This window comes from Actinia tenebrosa, unplaced genomic scaffold, assembly GCF_029948245.1.
Source record: "Actinia tenebrosa isolate PJP-AT-01 unplaced genomic scaffold, QUT_ActTen_1.0 PGA_scaffold13__45_contigs__length_12533684, whole genome shotgun sequence".
Lineage (NCBI taxonomy): Eukaryota > Metazoa > Cnidaria > Anthozoa > Actiniaria > Actiniidae > Actinia > Actinia tenebrosa.
In genome coordinates this window covers 1,585,418-1,603,863 of record NW_028292573.1, presented here as the reverse complement: position 1 = coordinate 1,603,863, position 18,446 = coordinate 1,585,418, and the positions used below count along the sequence as shown (strand labels likewise).

Sequence of the window (18,446 nt, the reverse complement as noted above, 5' to 3'; positions counted from 1 at the left end):
TACCGAACAAGCACCTAACACCAAGCTAATCTACTGTACTATAGTGATGAGTTTAATTTTATATTAAGAAGATCAAAAAAATATGGCTTGTTTAGGGCTATTCAATAGGTTTCAGAATGAAACCTTTGACCAGTCCAACTAACCTCATAACATGGTATTGTTCTTGGTGGTTTTCTGTTTGGTTGATGAATGTTTTCAAGATCCCACATGTTAAGGACATTATCTCTACTTGAACTGTGGAAAGACAAAAGCCAATTACTAACAGGATCTAAAAAAAGTATTTTTTTTCGCAATCACTGAGTTGGTTTGCTCCTAGAACTTTTGGAATCATGAGAAACAGTGAGTGTGCATTTCATACTCACCTTATCATTGTCTTATGGGATGAATTGAATGCAAGAGATGTGACGACACTAAAATGACTCTCTAGAACCACTATACACCTGGGGGGAAAATCCATAATAGTGCATAATTTGTTATAAGTAATAACACCATGTAGAATATATATTCCTTATTATCATTAAGACCTGCAAATTATTTCTTATTTACTTAAACCATCTGAACTGACTCCTCACCTACTCTTGTTAAGATCCCAGATTCTTATTTTACAATCATCAGAAGCAGAAAAAAGCTGCAATACCTCGGAGTTAGGATGAAACTGTACCAGACTAGATGTAAGGAAAAAACCTCACTTGAGTTACACTCGCTTCAAAAAGTTGATAAGCAATAGTTGGTAAGCAGTAGTTGATAAGCAGTATAGTGTAGTTGGTAAGCAGGTACCGGTAAGAAGTGGTAGTTGGTAAGCAGTACAGTGTAGTTAGTAAGCAGTGGTAGTTGGTAAGCAGTACAGTGTAGTTAGTAAGCAGTGGTAGTTGGTAAGCAGTACAGTGTAGTTGGTAAGCAGTGGTAGTTGGTAAGCAGTGGTAGTTGGTAAGCAGTGGTAGTTGGTAAGCAGTACAGTGTAGTTAGTAAGCAGTGGTAGTTGATAAACAGTACAGTGTAGTTGGTGAGCAGGTATCGGTAAGCAGTGGTAGTTGGTAAGCAGTACAGTGTAGTTAGTAAGCAGTGGTAGTTAGTAAGCAGTGGTAGTTGGTAAGCAGTACAGCATAGTTGTTAAGCAATAGTTGGTTTCAAGCTGTAGTGGATAATTATGCTTTAGTTGGTAAGCATTACATGTACAGTAGTTGGTAAGCAGTAGTTAAGTACAGTATTACTAGTAAGTGTAATAATAAATCAGTATTGGCAGAGCTGTGTCAGTATATTAGATGCTATATTGAATCAGATATTATTTATTATTATGTTGATGTTACTGTAGTTAATCCATTAAGAAAGTTTTGATAATAGGAATAAGCAGTGAAATACCACCATACTGCATATTGTGAATGAATGAAATGAAAAACTGAACTAGTACCCTGTGTTTCAAGTTCTGTATTTTTCAAGAAGAGATTTCATAGACCTCTTTAGTTTGTTGTGCACATTTTAGTTCATGTGATTTTTAGGACTTGATTCTTTCATGTGTAAATGTTTTAACATGTTCGTCATAAAAGAACAGTTCTCAAGGGAATGTCATGTGATTTGAAATGAGCAATTTGCATACGAAGCTAAATAGGTCTATTGACATCGTGCTTATATCTCCTTTGAGCCATTTTTAAAGAGATTGGGCAGCGTAGAGAGGCCATTTGTAAAACATTCTGAATGGCGTAGTCAGAGGAAGGCACGATTATGGCATGAGTTGCAGTTGGAGCTGTTTGTGAAGAGAGAGTTGATGTGTGCTTTATCTGGTCATTTAAAAGAAAACAATTTGAAACTAAAAGTAAAGCTTAGCTGTTGTATCACTTTGAAATGCTACTAACAATATATTATTTATTTACCTAACAACACCTTTGGATCCCTTCAGGTTGTGTGTGTAGTACTGTTTTACAATATCCCAGACTTTTATTGTACTATCACTTGACCCTAAAAGATAATGAGAGATCTGACAGTAAGTAGCTTCCTTTTTTGTTATTTGTCCATGCTTGTTCCATGTTCTGTTCAGTCAAATGTTATAGCACACAGGAGGGGCACGAAAAAATACACATTTACTGCAGTAAATGTTCTGCTAACTCAAACATTTCATGGCTCGTTGTGAAATTGGTTTTTACTACTGCCAGTCAAGAACATTACTGACTGATTATCTTTGATTCATGGCAGAAACGTGCAGCTCGTAACTACTGAGTTTGCAGAATATCAAAAACCACAGTAAATGAGTTAGCTAAAGTGTAGAATTTAACTCAAAAGTTAAAATTTTTACACTTCTTTGTCGAGCCAACATGAAGTGCAAACTTATGTAAAATGAGTACTTACTGAGCTAACTGGAATTAAGCATAGGTTTGGACTAATCATACAGTACAGCCCAGATGTATGTCACGGTGTCCACGCTAGTAACACGGGTGTACTCCATTAACTTGTACTAGTGTAGTCAGTGCTTTGAGACATGGACGCACTACAGTGAGTGTAATATTCTTTTGTTAAGCAGTCTTTGTTTCATAACAAAGATCATAGAAATTCCGTATAAATATCATTTATATTCCATGCGTACGCGTGTATTCCGTTCAACTGGATTAATCCAAACGATTTCAAATCAGAGATATACAATATCATGTATTGTTCAACTGGATAAGAGAAACCCAAACGATTTTTTTAATTTTTGCTTTGAAAACAAAAACCTCTAAAAAATAAATTAAATGTTTGATCAAACAAAGAAATATTAAAGAAACGCGTATATTTAAAAAGTTCTGTATTCTTTCATGCATCTACGCATCACGCCAAGTATTCTGCGTGCATGGTGGAATGCAACCGAAATAGTCTGCATTTTAATTATCCTGTCCATTTTATTTTAGAAATTTGTCTTTATTTAGATAATTGAGACCAAAGAACAACTGCTTTATTGTTTATCGGATAGTTCTCGTAATTTATATACGTATCTTAGCATCCAAGAATTACTCTTTTATTTGGTCGTCAGACTGTAGCTGTCTGAAGTTCTGTGCATGTGAGAATTGCAACTAAGTCCGGGCAGGTAGTTCGGGTAAAGATGAAGGAGTATTTTTTGATTCTAGGATTCAGACCATCAAAACTACAAAATAATTAATTAGTAGAATCAGGTTGGCTCAAGTTTCTATTCAAACACTCGTCTTAAAAATAAACTCCGAACGTTAACAGTTTGATTATTGAAGAGGCGCCAAAGCCTATCACGGCAAATTACACTTGAAAGTTTTTTTTGTTTCAATATTCTTTTTATGAAAATTTAAGTGTTGCTAGAGGAGCCACAAACTTTATCATTAAAAGAATATGATCTTATGCTACATGCCACACGTCAAGTCAAAACATCAGAAGTGTTTTATGTAGGAAAAGAAAAACATCTGTGTTATCGCCTATTCAGCGGTCAACAAAAACATTACGAATCCCTCAGGAATCAGACTGAAGTTAATGAGCTATTTGGCTGCGTGTAATTTTGCCAAGTTGTTAGAGTGGACTACATGCAGATGGACGGACTACACTAGTATGAGTGTACTCCGTTAATGGAGTGCACGTGTGTTACACGTGCCTTACCGTCACATACATCTGGGCTGTACTGTAGGATGCATCCACAGTGCATAGCACAGAAAAAGCTGTTAGTTGTTTTGTTTAATTATTATTTAACAATTATTATTAGTTATCTATTTACTATTTATTATGATTTGAACAACGAGAGTGTGATAGTTTGGGTAACAATGAAGTTTAGAAGTGACAGGGTTGTAGCACACCTAGCAAATCATACAAACCTGTTGCAAGAAGAGTTGACGTTGAGTCAAACACCATTGAAGAGATTGGAGCGACATGGATGGCCTGAAATAATGCCATACAATAAAAAACTAATGAAGAAATAGAAAATGTGCGCATATGCTACGTGCAGTTATAAAGCACACTGGGGTTTGCAGAACATAGCAGAGTGCTTCTAGACACTTCTCAAGTGTTCTGCCAATCCCCAAATGCTTTATAACTGCATACAGCACAGCAAGCAAGTTTCTTTTTTCTTTTATAAGATACAAATTAAAATAACCATTATTTTTGATAAGAATGATGCAACTGAAAGTGCATATGCGTGCTGTGTGCTCTCATAAAGCACACACTCCCAACCAATCAGAACGCAAGATTTATAACAGTTATTTTATAATTCATGTTGGAAGTAGAAAAAGTTACATGTAGAGGGTTTAACATTTTTTACCTTCCAGGTTTTTGTCTGCTTGCCTTCCTTCCAATCCCACTGTCTCAAGAGCAAGTTCTTACCAGCTGTCACTAAATACTGTAAACAAAATAATGAAGTTTAGTTAAGTCAAGGACCTGACAAACTGGACTGCTTAGTATTAAATATAAAAATATTTAAAATATTAAATATAAATATAATTTAGCAGTACAGTTTTAGTACCTATTTTTATTTTTCGTTTACTTACCTTTTATCTGTACTTGCTATAATTATTAATATTGGTTTTTAGATTTTCATAGATTTTATATGATTTTTCTTACTATCGTTGTAACCTTCAATATGTTGTTTATTCATTGAATAAAGACCCATTAATAATAATAATTATTATTATTATTTTATTATTATTAGTGCATTGAGCTTTGGTCTGTTGTTTTGGGCATCAAGGTTTCAGTTCACCTTATAGCTTAACTAATGCTTAGGCTCTTTAGTAGAGTCTAAGATGCTACCTATGCTCTAATGTCTGCCAGTGTTTAACCTAATTTGCTATGCACATGTTAGAAAATAATTTTCTATAAAAAGTGCAATTCTCCTTTATGGAATATGGAGCTGGAAGAACTTAAAACCTAGAGCAAGCTGTCTTTGTGACTTACTTGATCATCAGGAGAAGAAGCAAAACAAGAAATCACATCTCCTTCCTAGAACAAATAATATAGAAACTCAATAACATTGCAGTCTAAAATTTAGACATGGCTACTTTAATTAATAGTGATCATTCATTAATACTGGGAGGATACCATAGAATTCTGCCTAAAAGTACCCCCCCCCCCCCCCCCCAATTAGAAGTCCCCTTATTGATCGGGTGCATTGACAAACCCATCAGAATATAGCCTTTCTGAGCACATTCCATTTTAAAGGTTTTAATGTTATTGTTGTTCAACTGTCCAATTATTATTATTTGGAAACATTCATTGCAAAATTCCAAGCCCCCCTTATGTATTAGTGAATGAAATAAATTTCATTTTCCTCTCCCCATTATCTCACCACTCGGCACAACCCCTTCCACCTCCACATACAGTATAATTGGGCAAATGAAAGAATGGAATAACAACTTTTCTGTCGTATCAGCATATAATTTCAGATATATATGACTGTAGATAATTTTTGGTTATTTTTTCACCTCTTCCAAAGAATGGACAATTTTTCCACTGTCAACTTGAACAACCTGAACCTTTTCAGTGCATAAGCAGAAGACATACTCCTCATCTCCTGAAAACTATAATTAAATAAAAACTATAGAATTAGGAACAGGATATCACATAACAATTGAGACTGATAGATAGGCTAGTGTGATCCATGAAGTGTTCAAAAAACCTAAATGCCTATTGCTTTATTGGTATTAATCTAATGAGTTTAATTCCAATACTAGTCACCTTAGTGAAGGGCAGATAAGGTATTTGAGTGTGTGGGAGGGTATCCGGTCTTTTTGCTACCTTGCACTTTCGCTACTTACCTAAAAGGTCGATTTGCTACTTAATAGAAGTTGATTCGCTCCTAATAGAAGTTGATTCGCTACCTCATCTCAAATGTTAAATATCACAATATCAGGAATATATATTACATATATATTAATTTTGAGTCTATATCGATAAATTTAAATTGTGTTTTAATTACGGCGTCGAAACTTATAAATTTTCTGTTCAGATGTCAATCGAGTAATCTAAACCTAGCTAAAAGAGGATATTTACATCTCATTTACGTGCGAGTTAACGACTAATAAAATCTTGTGTTCAATGAAGAACTTTTTTGACAAATAAAAAGTTTTAGTTTTAGTTTTAGAAGAAATCTAGTCGAGTTTTTCAGAGTTATTTTGGCTTGCTTCATAGTAAAGTTGCGATTGGACTCTCGAAAGCTAAGAGAAACGAAGGCTTATTTTTATCCCCGCTTTTGCTCGATGACTAAAAGTTTAACTTCAAAATAAAAGGGTTTATGTCAAGGAAGAGTTTTAGTTACGAAACAAGCAATCTAGTGAAGCTTTTTTTTAGATTTTTTTTTTAGCTTCGTAGTAAAGTAGCGAATGGACTCCCGGCGTGAGGCGTTGTGTGGTATTCATTTATTCGTTGTCACACAACGCCATAAGTCTGTTCGCTGCTTTACAACGAAGCTAAAATAACTCCACTAGGTTGCTTTTTTCGTAACTAAAATTCTTCCTTGACTGCATGAATATCCTTCAAAACATTTTCTAAGAAAAGAGAGAAATCAAGAAACCTGTTCGATATAACAGATTATGAGACGGATATTCCGCCGACTTGTCCATTACGCCAAATACGCTTTGAAATTTCTTTCTTCAAAAAAACATTCAAATAATAACAAATTACTTAGAAATACTGATAATAAATGATCCAAAATGTTATAGAGGAGGTTTACAGGCATCTTGAGATAAAGTAGCCTGATTGTGCTACCTCAAGGTAGCGAATCGAATTCTATGAAGTAGCGAATCCACTTCTATTAGTAGCGAATGTGCAGTAGCGAAAGTGCAAGGTAGCGAAAAGACCGTAATTCTGTGGGAGTCGGTGGGGAAGGTTAAAAACATACAATGAAACTATGGAATAAGTAGACAATTCCATTGGTCCATTATCCAGAGAATAGAAGACAAGTGAAAGTCCTCGGATGACTAGCAAGGGAATCTATATGGGGTATATCCTCAATGTGATGGGGAAAATACTGTAGAAGGTAATACATTTATTGGTCCATATTGTCATGAACTGTTATTTACCACTCTTTTCATTGCTACACGCTGATCAAGACAACAGAAATGACAGGGAAATTGTGCAATACACTTCTGTCAATCAAATAAATTTATTGATACCTTTATATTGTCTGATTGGCGGCAATGTATTGCCCTATTTCCCTGTTGCGACTGTTGTCTCCATCACCTTATAGCAGTGAAAAGAGAAGTAATATTAAATGTTTTCAAGCACATTTCATATCGATAAAAATTATCACAAAGACTGTGTTATTTAAGGGCATTGTACCAGATTGCATGTCAGATTACCGTTTATCTAATCAAAATACTCAGACGCTGTGAAATCATGTCACATAATTTATTTATATTGTACTTTTTATTGTGGAATCATAGAAAAGAGTGCTGGTGAATAGCAATTATTAATCTAAGTCTTAAAGTGCCTATGACCCTTATTTTTTACTTTTTTATATTGAAATATAAGCTATTCTAAGAAATGTGTCAAAATATTTTTTTGATTCTGACGCTTCTTTCTATTTTTTCGGGCGATCAAAAGTGCAAAAATTGGCATTTCTTTGACCTCTGGCCGCGTGAAATGATAACCTAGGGGACTGGGCTGTGACGTCATAGTAGTGAATTGGGTTTAGATGCTTCCTCATTCTCTCTAGATTTCACTAGTATTTATGACCAATTTGCCATTTTTTTACACCTTCAAAAGGCCTCATATTTGTGGTTAGAGGATGTTAAATACTTCAGACTTCAGGAATGAAATATTTTTTGAGTTATTTTAAGAAAAAGAGAAGCAGCGAGAAGTTAAACACAACCCAGGGAAAACCTAGTCTCCCCCACAGCCACTTTCAGTGTCGTCATGCAACGCTTTCTCCCCTGAGTAGAAACTGGAAAACTTTTTTAAAAAGCGTAGTTTAGACTCATGGAAGTTAAACGAGACGACTCAAGATTTAAGAGATTGAATTCGAATATAAAGTCCGACAGTATTTTTAATAAACGAAGAAGATGAGCCGCGCAGATCACTTATTTTAAACAACAAATGCAGTGTAAAGCTAAAGAAAATCGAAAAAAGGCTAGATAACTATTAAATCTGACACTGTCACAGCGTTGACTTCTACGGGTATTCATTGTAAACTTCTGGGTAACGCTCACAGTTCTGGTATTAACTTCGCGTATACTGCGATGATTAGCTCAAATTTGATACTGTTAGAAAAGTTGTTTTGTTTTGTTTTGTTCACACTGTTAGAAAAGTCGTGAAAAGTGAACACGAATCGTTAGCTAAAGCGTTATCTTATGGCCAACCTTCTAACGTCGCATTAGCAGTTTATATGAAATATCAAGAACTCCTGTTATTCAAAAAGTCCTCAAGCTTGTCTCGAAAGAAATTACTGGGCTATGCTCTAGAGCGCCAATATTTTATTCCTTTGAGCCATTTCCCATATCCAGTAGGCAGATTTTCAAAGAAATCTTGTTTTTCTTGTAAAATCTTTCGTATGGCGTCTTTCTGATGATCATTAAACTGTTTGATGCGAAATTTCTTAGCTGCTATCTCAAAGCCTTCCTCTAACGACGCATCTTGTTTTCCATGTGGCGCGAATGGTTCCTGGATTTCGAGAACTAAGCCGTGATTGGTTAATTCATAGGAAAGGAATGTTGTGCTCGGGTAAGCAGCCGCTACTCAGGGGAGAAAGCGTTGCGTGACGACACTGAAAGCGGCTGTGGGGGAGACTAGGGAAAACCTCATACTAAGGTTGTCACGCTCAGAATCAAGTGTAATAAATTAGCTTCAAAAACTTATATATTTCACATACAGTAACTCTGAGCACTACATGTACCTACACCCTTTAACTCATAGATTTTTTAGCATTTATTCTTATTAATATCTCATGTATTTATGGATGAATATGCGAGTCCATGCCGCGCAAAATCCTTCCAGGTCGTTTCCAAGTCAGAAACATTAAATATAAACAACAGAAACAATGAAATAACTCCAGGTAGTTCACAAAATCTTTTTCAATGTAGATGGCTTCTTCGCTTAACAGTTTTCAAAATATAAACATGAATTGCATTATATATTTATACTGTAGTAGTTCAGTCGAGGAAGGGTGCGTGACACTTCGTATCATCAGTCTAGAGTTATCTGTTACTCTGCAGGTCAACATGGTTTCACTTCATAGTCGAATATAATATTTTCTACTCTATCAGTTTTCTATCCTGTCTTCGAAGATAAAACGATCGTCTATCGAGGGAAATTCAAGTAAAAAATCTACAGAGCATTCTATGGTAGCAAAGCATTAAAATATTGTGACTAGTAGTATTATCGTAGACATCGTACAGGTTATTTTGTCTCAACCATTTATTACAGCCCTTTTAACATTGCACTAAATATTTCTAAAGAGCTTAATAATCACTGAAATGTTACCACACTCACCAAAACTGTTTGATAAACCGGGATAAACCTCCCTAAGTTTCCTGTCAAATTCAGGGTTTCTACTTTCATATTGACCGAAACTGGTCATTATGGTCGTCAAAAAAACAATACACGAGCTGACATGATAATTGAAACAGGAACTCAGTGCAATTAATTATATCTTTTGTCATAAATAGGGTCTACAAATTTGATTTTTTTTGACATAAACAGGGTACCCCTTTCAGAATCCCAGCGGAACACCCATACCCAAATCCTGGCGGAGGACCCCCCTGGGAGTAAATTAGGCTACGAATCCTGATGAGAACTGGAAATGGAATATTTAGATAATGAACTTCCTCATAGAAGCCCAAGAAAGCAGTTAAAAGTCCAAAGACTGCTAAAAAAACCCCAAGAAACACAAGGAAGTTTTCAGTATCCGATACATTTCTTTGCAAATCAAGAAGAACGTGTTGCTACTATGACGTCACTAGCCCAGTCTCCCCTGTCGCTCGGTCATGTTTTGGAATCTTCCTATTTTTGCACTTTTGACCGTTCGAAAAAAATAGAAAGAAGCGTTAGAATCAAAAAATTCTTTCAACACGTTTCTTAGAATAGCTTATATTTCGATATAAAAAAGTAAGAAAATAAGGGTCATAGGCACTTTAATAATCTTCAGACTAGATTGCTAGATCAAAATAGCACAATACACCTAGCTAAAGGGTGCAGCTGAATATACAGGTTTTTTTAAAAAAAAGGTTGGTGAAGGCTTTGAATGCCCAAATAGACCTCCTCAGCTCAGGCGTAATGTTTTCCCATTTTAAATCACGTGTTATTCACTTGAGATCAAGATTATTTGTTGATTTGTATCCATATTCATGTGCCGATCTTTTCATGGGCAACCATTAAACAAAGAAATAATGCTCTAGGGAATGACATGTGGTCTGAAATGGCGATCCCAACAATATAGAATTTTCCAAAACTTTGTCTTTACGTTTTTCTGGCATACCTTCTTTTGTGATGACATTATTTACATATTAATATAATAATTTCAAACTAAGTCTGCAACAAGCAAGCAGCATGAAACAAAACCTTCACTAATCCTTTTTGATGGCTGTCTAATATTGAATTGACTGCCTCAGTTGTATCTTACCTGAATTTTCCCTCCAGTATACAGGGCCTCGATCTTTGAGGTAATCTCATAGCTAGTGTAATATATATATATATATATAAAGACATGTTAATAACGTACTTGATCTACACGCTGGCCTTATAAGTCAAATCTGCGAACAAAACAACCAAACATCTCACAGTATCTGACTTACTTTGACTTCAATATTGTTGTGGATGATGAAGACATTGTGTAAAAATATTATTACTAAAAATACAGAGCTTAAAACGATTACTGGACAAGAAATACAAGCTGATTTTATGGAGACGACCTTCAGAGAACTGTTTCTTCATCCGCCATCTTAGTTGTTGCACGTGCTTTCAGGACCTCTCCACATTCTTTACCACAGGTAGCCCAAACTTGGAAACACTAGATGTCATGACTGAACTAGAAAGTGCATATTATATTACAACCATCAAAATAGGATGCTAAATAGTACCAACACTAATAATAATAATAATAATAATAATATTTATTTATAAAGCGCAAATACAAATCTGTTCTAAGCGCTAGTAAACAAACGACAAAGACAACGACAAAATAAAATAATTTACAAAGAATATGCTAATTTGAAGAGATAAGTTTTAAGTTCAGTTTTGAATGAGGCAAGACTTGATGCATTTCGGAGAGATATTGGAAGTGAGTTCCAGAGTTCAGGAGCAGCCACAGAGAAGGAGCGATGACCATAAGATTTAAGATTATAAGAATGTGCTGATAGAAGAACTTGTGATGCAGAACGAAGATTACGGTTCGGTTTATACACTGAAATGAGTTCCCGGATATAGATAGGAGATTGGCCATGAAGAGCTTTAAAAGTAAGTAATAGGATTTTATATTTGATTCTAGATTCAATTGGTAGCCAATGCAGATTAACGAGGATAGGTGTAATGTGGTCATGTTTATGGGAAAGAGTGATTATTCTGGCAGCAGCATTCTGTACAGATTGTAGTTTATCTAAGAGTTTGTTTGGTAAGCCAAAGAGCAGAGAGTTACAGTTGTCGAGTTTGGAGGATATGAACGCGTGGACGAGAGTTTCAGTTGTTTTCAAAGAGATGTATTTTCTTATTTTAGCAATGTTTCTGAGATGATAAAAAGAAGACTTGCAAATATTATTCACATGACGAACCAAAGTAAGATGCGTATCAAATATGACACCAATGTTCCGAGCATGCATTGAGGGCATTATCACATCAGAACCAAATTGAAGAGAAGGAAGAGTTAACTGTGGGCTGTGCTTTGAAGAAAATAACAGGAATTCAGTTTTGCCTTTATTTAGTTTCAATTTATTTGTAGTCATCCAAGCATCAATATCAGATAGACAGTTTTCAATCAGATTCATGGAATCATTAAGGGACAAATCATCATTACAGGAGAAAGGAATATATAATTTTTGTTTCCAACTATAATTAGTATTTATGCAATGGATAAGTTACGTGCACTCTATCGTGCTAAAATGGATGCTTAAAATAGCTAAACATAATAAATTAATGATGGTAAAATTCTTAAGAGACTCCTCGCAGGCACCACAAGATACCTAACCCTTACCCTGGTTGTACCCCAGTTTCTCGTTGTTTAGATGGCTCATCACTACTTGGTTAACCTGAATTCAGTGATCGTTTCTATTGTTTAATATCATTGAATTGGGACCAAGAAGTTGTCTCGTTTGCAAACCAACATTTTGACAACCATCAATCAAAGAACTGAAATAAAAAACAATATTTTGAGAGACTGAATTTTAACTTTTTATAAATGTCTTAGAGGATTAGAGTGTTAAAATCTTTTGTCATTTGGAAATACAGGGTTAGCCTTGATCCAGAAAGAAATGTCAATGTATTTCATTTAGGGAAGACCAATTCCTTTAGATAGCCTTCTGTAAATACTTGTTTTAAAGACAAGAAACCCAAGCATAGCAGTAAGAGCAGTGCTGTCACATAGCATTTTAGTCCCACTTTTATCAATCAAACGAGGTATAAAAAGAAGTAAATATATAAGCACAAAAACCAGCACCTAGCAAGATGAACAGTGAAAAAGGACAAGTCATCCCATAAGACATCAGTGTTCAGTCTTATGGCTTGTATTTTTTTTTTTTTTTTTTTTGACCACACTTTCTGTCTTAAAAGGGAAATTATCATTTTATTGACATCTTAAGGCCGCTTTAGACGGTACGAATTTCGCCTACAACTCATATACAACACCCTCACGTCCGTTGTAGGCGAGTTGTAGACTTAATTTACAGGCTGCGACTTGAGTTGTAGGATGTCGTGAGCGTGTTGTATATGATAGATGTAGGCGAAAATCGTACCGTCTAGACCGGCCTTTAGAGGGAACAAAACCTTGCACAAGCTATAATAGTATTGAAAATCTGAGCATTATCAAAACTTGAAACAACCTCTGGGCTAATCACCTTCCTGGCCTAGTATTTATAGTCAGGGCACAGCCAACTCAATAGATTTGAAATATTTTCTTTTGTTTTCTTGGGCAGAAATCTGCAGAATCCAGATGAAAAATCACACAATCAAAGAAAAATAACCAAACATGAACCCAAGAACTTCAGATACATGCTTTATGGACACCCTTTCTCTTTAATGACTCCTAAATCTTTTCTTATTATCATCCCAAAGTCGATCTACACTGTACTATAAGTTTTTTAATAAGAAATAGACAAAAAGAGACTCAACATTTGGATTGATGGAAACATTTTTATTGAGTTTTGAGATTTACAGGCTTTAATTCATCTTTCTCACCAACTTATTAATATGGTCTTCACGGTTTCCATGGTCACCACCCTCAACGAAGTGGGTAGTCTTCTTGCGAAAACCACCACTTGGTGAGCTGAGCTTGAAGGGCCACAAGAAGTTGCTGGCTTCTTTGAAGTGTTCTCCAACAGTAAAGATCTCATGGATAAGGTCCTCTACACAGATGATTCCATACTTTCCAAGGGCCTTTTCAATGATAGCATTATCTGTGAGAGCAATTCTGTGGCCATCAACTTTTCCATAACCACGTTTGTAGATGAGCTCACGGACAGTTTTTAGGTTAGGGTATCTGAATAAATGAACGTTGACATTAAAATAAAGCAACATATTGTCAAAAAAACTTGTTTTAAACACGTGGAATACAATAAAACACTGTTATTATTCTAATAGACTGATCACAAATACACACAAGCAATCTGAAACATGGCTCTAGAAAACTCTAAAAACATTAACATTTCTGCCCAGATTTTAAGCTATTTGTGAAATGAAATACTTAAAGTTGGCCACAAGTCAGATATGCAGTTCTGGGAAACTATCTTCCACTTATTCTTAATATTGTACTTTAAAAATCTGTTGCTTTTTTATACGAAAAGAATGACTAGAAATTTTTTTTTTTGTAAGGAAAAGCAATTTTAACTCTGATTCAAACCTAAAAACCAACAGACAACTCCTTGCCCCAATTCTAACACTGAGGTCCAAACAAAGAGTTTTCATCTTCTGATAAAATAATTTATCTCGTGCATTTTTTACTGATTTCAAACCATCTGCACAATTTGAAACTTTCAAGTTTGGCTCATGCTAGGTCTCAAAGACATGGAGTTTTTCTTACCCATAAGCGATGTAAGGCTGGACTATTCTCAGCATGTTGAGAGTGGCCTTGTTGAGACGAATGAAGACTCCATTGTTGATCTGAATAAGACGGAGAAGCTGAAGAATCTTGCGCACTTTAGGGCTGACTCCATTGATACTAAACAATTCAAATTCAATAGCACTTTTAGATTACCTCATTTTGTGTTTCAATAATAGCATTGTATCAACTTACAAACTTATAAGAAATGATAATGACTGTTCACTGCATGGTTTATCTCCCTAGTAAAGGTCACAGAATGACTCTAGGAAGCACAAGGAATATGCAGTACACCACACCATACCAGAATTAACTGGGGATGGTTTTAATCTCCAACGCCATGGTAAGGGAATAGACATCAGTAAGATGTGTACTAGACACTCAGCTCCCATACACCATTAAGACAGAGCCAATAGGGGCCAACCTATTGGATGTCACGTTGGTAAAGCATCTAGCAATTTCATTTACAGCAGAAGTCATTACCCTCTTATTCTGATGACAAAAGCCAGTTTGTTTTCAGCTGGAACATAGAAGTTATCATGTTTCTTTGCCATCTTCTTTAACCTCAACTCATCTCTTTCCTTCTGGCGGTATTCCTTGACATACTGCTCTGCCTTCTTAAAGATAACCTTTCTTTTGGCACGTTGGGTCTGATAGAGAATACAGAAACAAGGGCAATTAAGGGTTGGTTTTTGTAATCAAAACAATCATAAACTAAATTTTGATGTTTAGTTTTGTGCTGTTCACTGCATGGTTTATCTCCCTAGTAAAAGTCACAGAATGACTCTAGGAAGCACAAGGAATATGCAGTGCACCACACCAAACCAGAATTAACTGGGGGTGGTTTTGATCTCCAACGCCATGGCAAGGGAATACACATCAGGAACATGTGTGCTAGACACTCAGCTCCCATACACCATTAAGACAGAGCCAATAGGGGCCAACCTATTGGATGTCACGAGGGCATTTGATTTCTCTGTCACTCTTCACAAGACAAGCACTACAGCTGACTTTTAAGACCATAACCAAAAAAATAAAATTTGGTTTTATAATAAAATGATTCAAAGTCATATTCTAAAAGCCTTTCAACGTGAAGCAACATGACAGCTTTTCAAAGAATTCACAAAAGTATAACCACTTGTCCTATAACTAACATCATGCACTTCAAAGGGGTATACATATTTTCTTTAGCAAGCAGCAAATTCGTATTCAAACCCACAATAATTTTACTGTAACCAATGATTGGATTGTATAAGTGCAAATGCAAGCCATTTGAATCTCATACAATGCCAAGTAAGTAGAACATATTACACAGTGGTGAGAAGATATGAAGTTGATCAACCAAGTGAAATATTTTTCAACACAAGAAGATAAACTTCATATCTTTAAGCCAACGTGTAATTTTCATTCACAGACAACAACTTGCTGAAAACTTGTAAAAGACCTCGTTGATATCTTCAATAGTGAGGATAGGGAAAATATATCACTGAGGTCCCAGATGTAGTTCATATGAAAAATACAAGTAGCATATAGCACAGTAAAACACTAATGCCTATTATAACAACTTAAGTTATTGTCACCTTCTTCTGTGTAAGCCGGGCTGCCTCCCTGGCTGCCTTGATCTTCTCAAGACTCTTTCTTTTCTTGAGTAGAGTTTCGGGAACTCGTGGGACCTTCTCCCTGAAATGAAGATACATCAGGTTAGATTTTGATATCTGGAAGTCAGTTGATGACTCCTAATTACTCTGGAAGAATCTAAATACTCTTCACAAAAAATAATTGTCTTAATAATCTTCTATAATTTGTATAACTTCGGCTTAAATCAACAAGTTTATTAAATCACGTGTGTCGTATACACGAGATAAAGCCATAGCATCACAAAACGAATAAAATGTAATACTTCTGACTGAAAGGAAATATGTGGTCGAACATAGAATGACGATTTCGATCCTTCTGAAATAAAGACTTTAGCCAGATAAAAAATAAAGGTGAAATCACGTTGCTGATGTTCGAAGGCAGCTTCGATTGGGTCAGCTTAAAACTTCTACTCGTAAAACCTTAGCAATTTAAAACATCTACATCATAAGCGATAGTTTCAAATAAGGATTTGCTTTGTATTTTGAGATGCGTTGAGTGTAGTTTTCTAATTAATTTCACAATGAATCACAGGGATTCGATTTTTGATTTTATAGTGCATGTCGGTCGCCATGATTGTTCGAGTACGTCCAAGAATATTCAAAAATATACGACCGTCAAAACCGAAAAATGCACAAAAACTCTGATCAAAACATAAACTAAGCCTCATATTTTAGTTTTAAAGAGTAACGTAAGTTGATAACTTCTTTATTTCCTTTGGATGTCATGGATTGAATCACTATCTTATCGCTTTACCAACCTTTCGAGAGCCATTTTTCCCAGCTAAAAGAGGCAGAGCATCATGGGAGCTGCGACTACGTAGCCACGCATTTCACACGACCACTAACTCGGAGCCTGGGGCGACTCGTATTTGGATAAGTTTTTTTTGATTACATTTCCACAGGGAGCCCGGCTTGGTAATGCTAAATCGGTAAAACGATCACGTTTCATATGTTGATGACATTACATAATAATCGTAACTCAATACACCCATGTACAAACGGTCACTACGTAATCGCTAATCGATATTCCGGCGTATAGTGATTTCCTGAACTCACATAGTGATTTTGTTTCTGATTCTGGTATGATAATTATTGATTCTTGTACGTTGATTTCGCAAACTCGTATGGTGATTTCAATTCTCGCATAGTAATTTTTTATTCTCATATAATGATTTCAGTTCTCGCATAGCAATTTTTTATTCTCGTACAGTGATGCATTATTCTCAACATGTGATTTTGATCTCACCATACTTTTGTCCTGTTTGGCTTGCCATAGTCCAGGGGTTTAAATCGGACACTTGCTTTGTTGCAGCCCTTCTCTTCTTTTGACTACTTACTAGAAAGTGCGTTACACACCACAGGCAACCCATAAGAAACAAAACACCATAGGTTATTGATTTGAATTTATCGGCTATCAGTTTACAGCGCCGATCTGGCAGCGCAGATCTGATTACAGCATTAATAGGAAACCGATCACAACACAGGAAACCCACAAAGAGCAAAATTACTTTTCTAAAAGAAGCCAAAAATATATATCCGGGTTCCCTGTGACTATACTAAACAAGCTTGAAGAAGTAACAGATCGATGCAAATGAATTCTGGATGTCGTATGACTGAGTACGTGACTACTTAGGCCTTTATTGTCCACGAGAGAAAAGTTAGCATTTCTAACAAGTGCTATGATTTCTAGACTCGATGGGAAACATGTACTACTTAAAAAAATGCAAATAAAAATGAATAGAGCACATTCGAAATTACGGCAAGAAAGCTAACTCCTCTCTGAGAACTCTTGACCTCCCCCAGATTCATATATCTGACACAGGCTGTAGGCGTGAATTAATTCAGTCTGGCTGACACTAGATATCCAAGGGCGGGTCCAGCCAAAATTTTAGGGGGGGGGGGGGGGGCTAATTGAGTTTCTTCCGTCAACACAACGGAAAACAATATAAAAAAGCATGGTTTTTTCTGCTGAAGGGGGGGAGCCTTCAGCCCCCCTTTGCCCCCCCTCGATCCGCCCTTGATATCTAAAACTAGCTTCACTTTGCCTTGGCTTGACGAGATAAGGTATTCTTCGAGTTACGATTTTCGAGTTACACATTTTTCGAGTTACGCGAGGGATACACCCATGTTTTGGGGGCCACGCCCACTTTGACATCTGTGCGTAACTCGATGACCAACAGCGTTGAAATCAAACTCGAGTTACATAACTCGAACTGTTATGTCTTATGAATATTAATCATTATGTAACCTGAGCGCATGCGCAGTAGTATGTTAGAGATTGAACCTCGTGTAGTTCTACGCCATGTTGTTGGCTAAATAAATAAGTGGATTCAGAGTTCTAGAGTTGTTTCTTCGAGTTTACAGACACAGCACGAACCCAACAGATTGAACCTTATTTTTCGAGTTACGCGCTATTTCAATAGCTCGATTCTAAAAGTGGACAAATATTTTTTTCAAGTTAATTCGAAAGCGAAAATAATTTTCTTCTCAATCAATTAACGGAATTAAAACTAAAATTAACACATCAAGTCAAATCAAATAAAAAATTCCCTTGCGGGCGGGCTAAAAAAATGATACAGGAAGGCAGCGATTGTACTGTTTATTGACTAGAAATGACCGGACTGTATAGTTTTATGGTTTTAACGGTTTTATATTGCGGT

The 18,446-nt window shown here is 35.9% G+C and overlaps 2 protein-coding genes, 1 long non-coding RNA gene and 2 other non-coding genes across 6 annotated transcripts in view; 1 reads left to right on the top strand and 4 right to left on the bottom strand.

The window, feature by feature from the left end:
- LOC116297298 (transducin beta-like protein 3) overlaps positions 1-10,851 on the bottom strand; it is a 29,235-nt gene extending 18,384 nt beyond the window's left edge. For both annotated transcript variants that reach the window (XM_031705513.2, XM_031705522.2), the window contains exons 1-10: positions 10,701-10,851; positions 10,529-10,580; positions 5,397-5,492; positions 4,870-4,914; positions 4,241-4,318; positions 3,798-3,861; positions 1,869-1,953; positions 573-665; positions 363-440; positions 144-234 (exon numbers count right to left, since the gene is read on the bottom strand). In XM_031705513.2, the coding sequence (XP_031561373.1) occupies positions 144-234; positions 363-440; positions 573-665; positions 1,869-1,953; positions 3,798-3,861; positions 4,241-4,318; positions 4,870-4,914; positions 5,397-5,492; positions 10,529-10,580; positions 10,701-10,735 (717 nt within the window). In that variant the 5' untranslated portion in view covers positions 10,736-10,851. The remainder of the gene's footprint in view (positions 1-143; positions 235-362; positions 441-572; positions 666-1,868; positions 1,954-3,797; positions 3,862-4,240; positions 4,319-4,869; positions 4,915-5,396; positions 5,493-10,528; positions 10,581-10,700) is intronic.
- A 145-nt stretch (positions 10,852-10,996) lies between these two features.
- LOC148911582 (uncharacterized) lies at positions 10,997-12,270 on the top strand. Its single transcript, XR_016119572.1, has 2 exons — positions 10,997-11,361; positions 11,618-12,270. It is a non-coding gene; the product is annotated as an uncharacterized LOC148911582 (long non-coding RNA).
- A 955-nt stretch (positions 12,271-13,225) lies between these two features.
- On the bottom strand, positions 13,226-16,616 carry LOC116297251 (large ribosomal subunit protein uL30). The gene is made up of 5 exons (XM_031705445.1): positions 16,545-16,616; positions 15,730-15,829; positions 14,633-14,799; positions 14,132-14,269; positions 13,226-13,591 (listed from the first exon to the last, which is right to left on the bottom strand). Exons 1-5 carry the CDS (start codon positions 16,556-16,558, stop codon positions 13,273-13,275), a joined length of 738 nt encoding a protein of 245 aa, XP_031561305.1. The 5' UTR covers positions 16,559-16,616; the 3' UTR covers positions 13,226-13,272.
- On the bottom strand, positions 14,366-14,592 carry LOC116297431 (small nucleolar RNA SNORA73 family). Its single transcript, XR_004197228.1, has one exon. It is a non-coding gene; the product is annotated as a small nucleolar RNA SNORA73 family (small nucleolar RNA).
- Positions 14,887-15,113, bottom strand: LOC116297439 (small nucleolar RNA SNORA73 family). Its single transcript, XR_004197229.1, has one exon. It is a non-coding gene; the product is annotated as a small nucleolar RNA SNORA73 family (small nucleolar RNA).
- Positions 16,617-18,446: the final 1,830 nt, after the last annotated feature.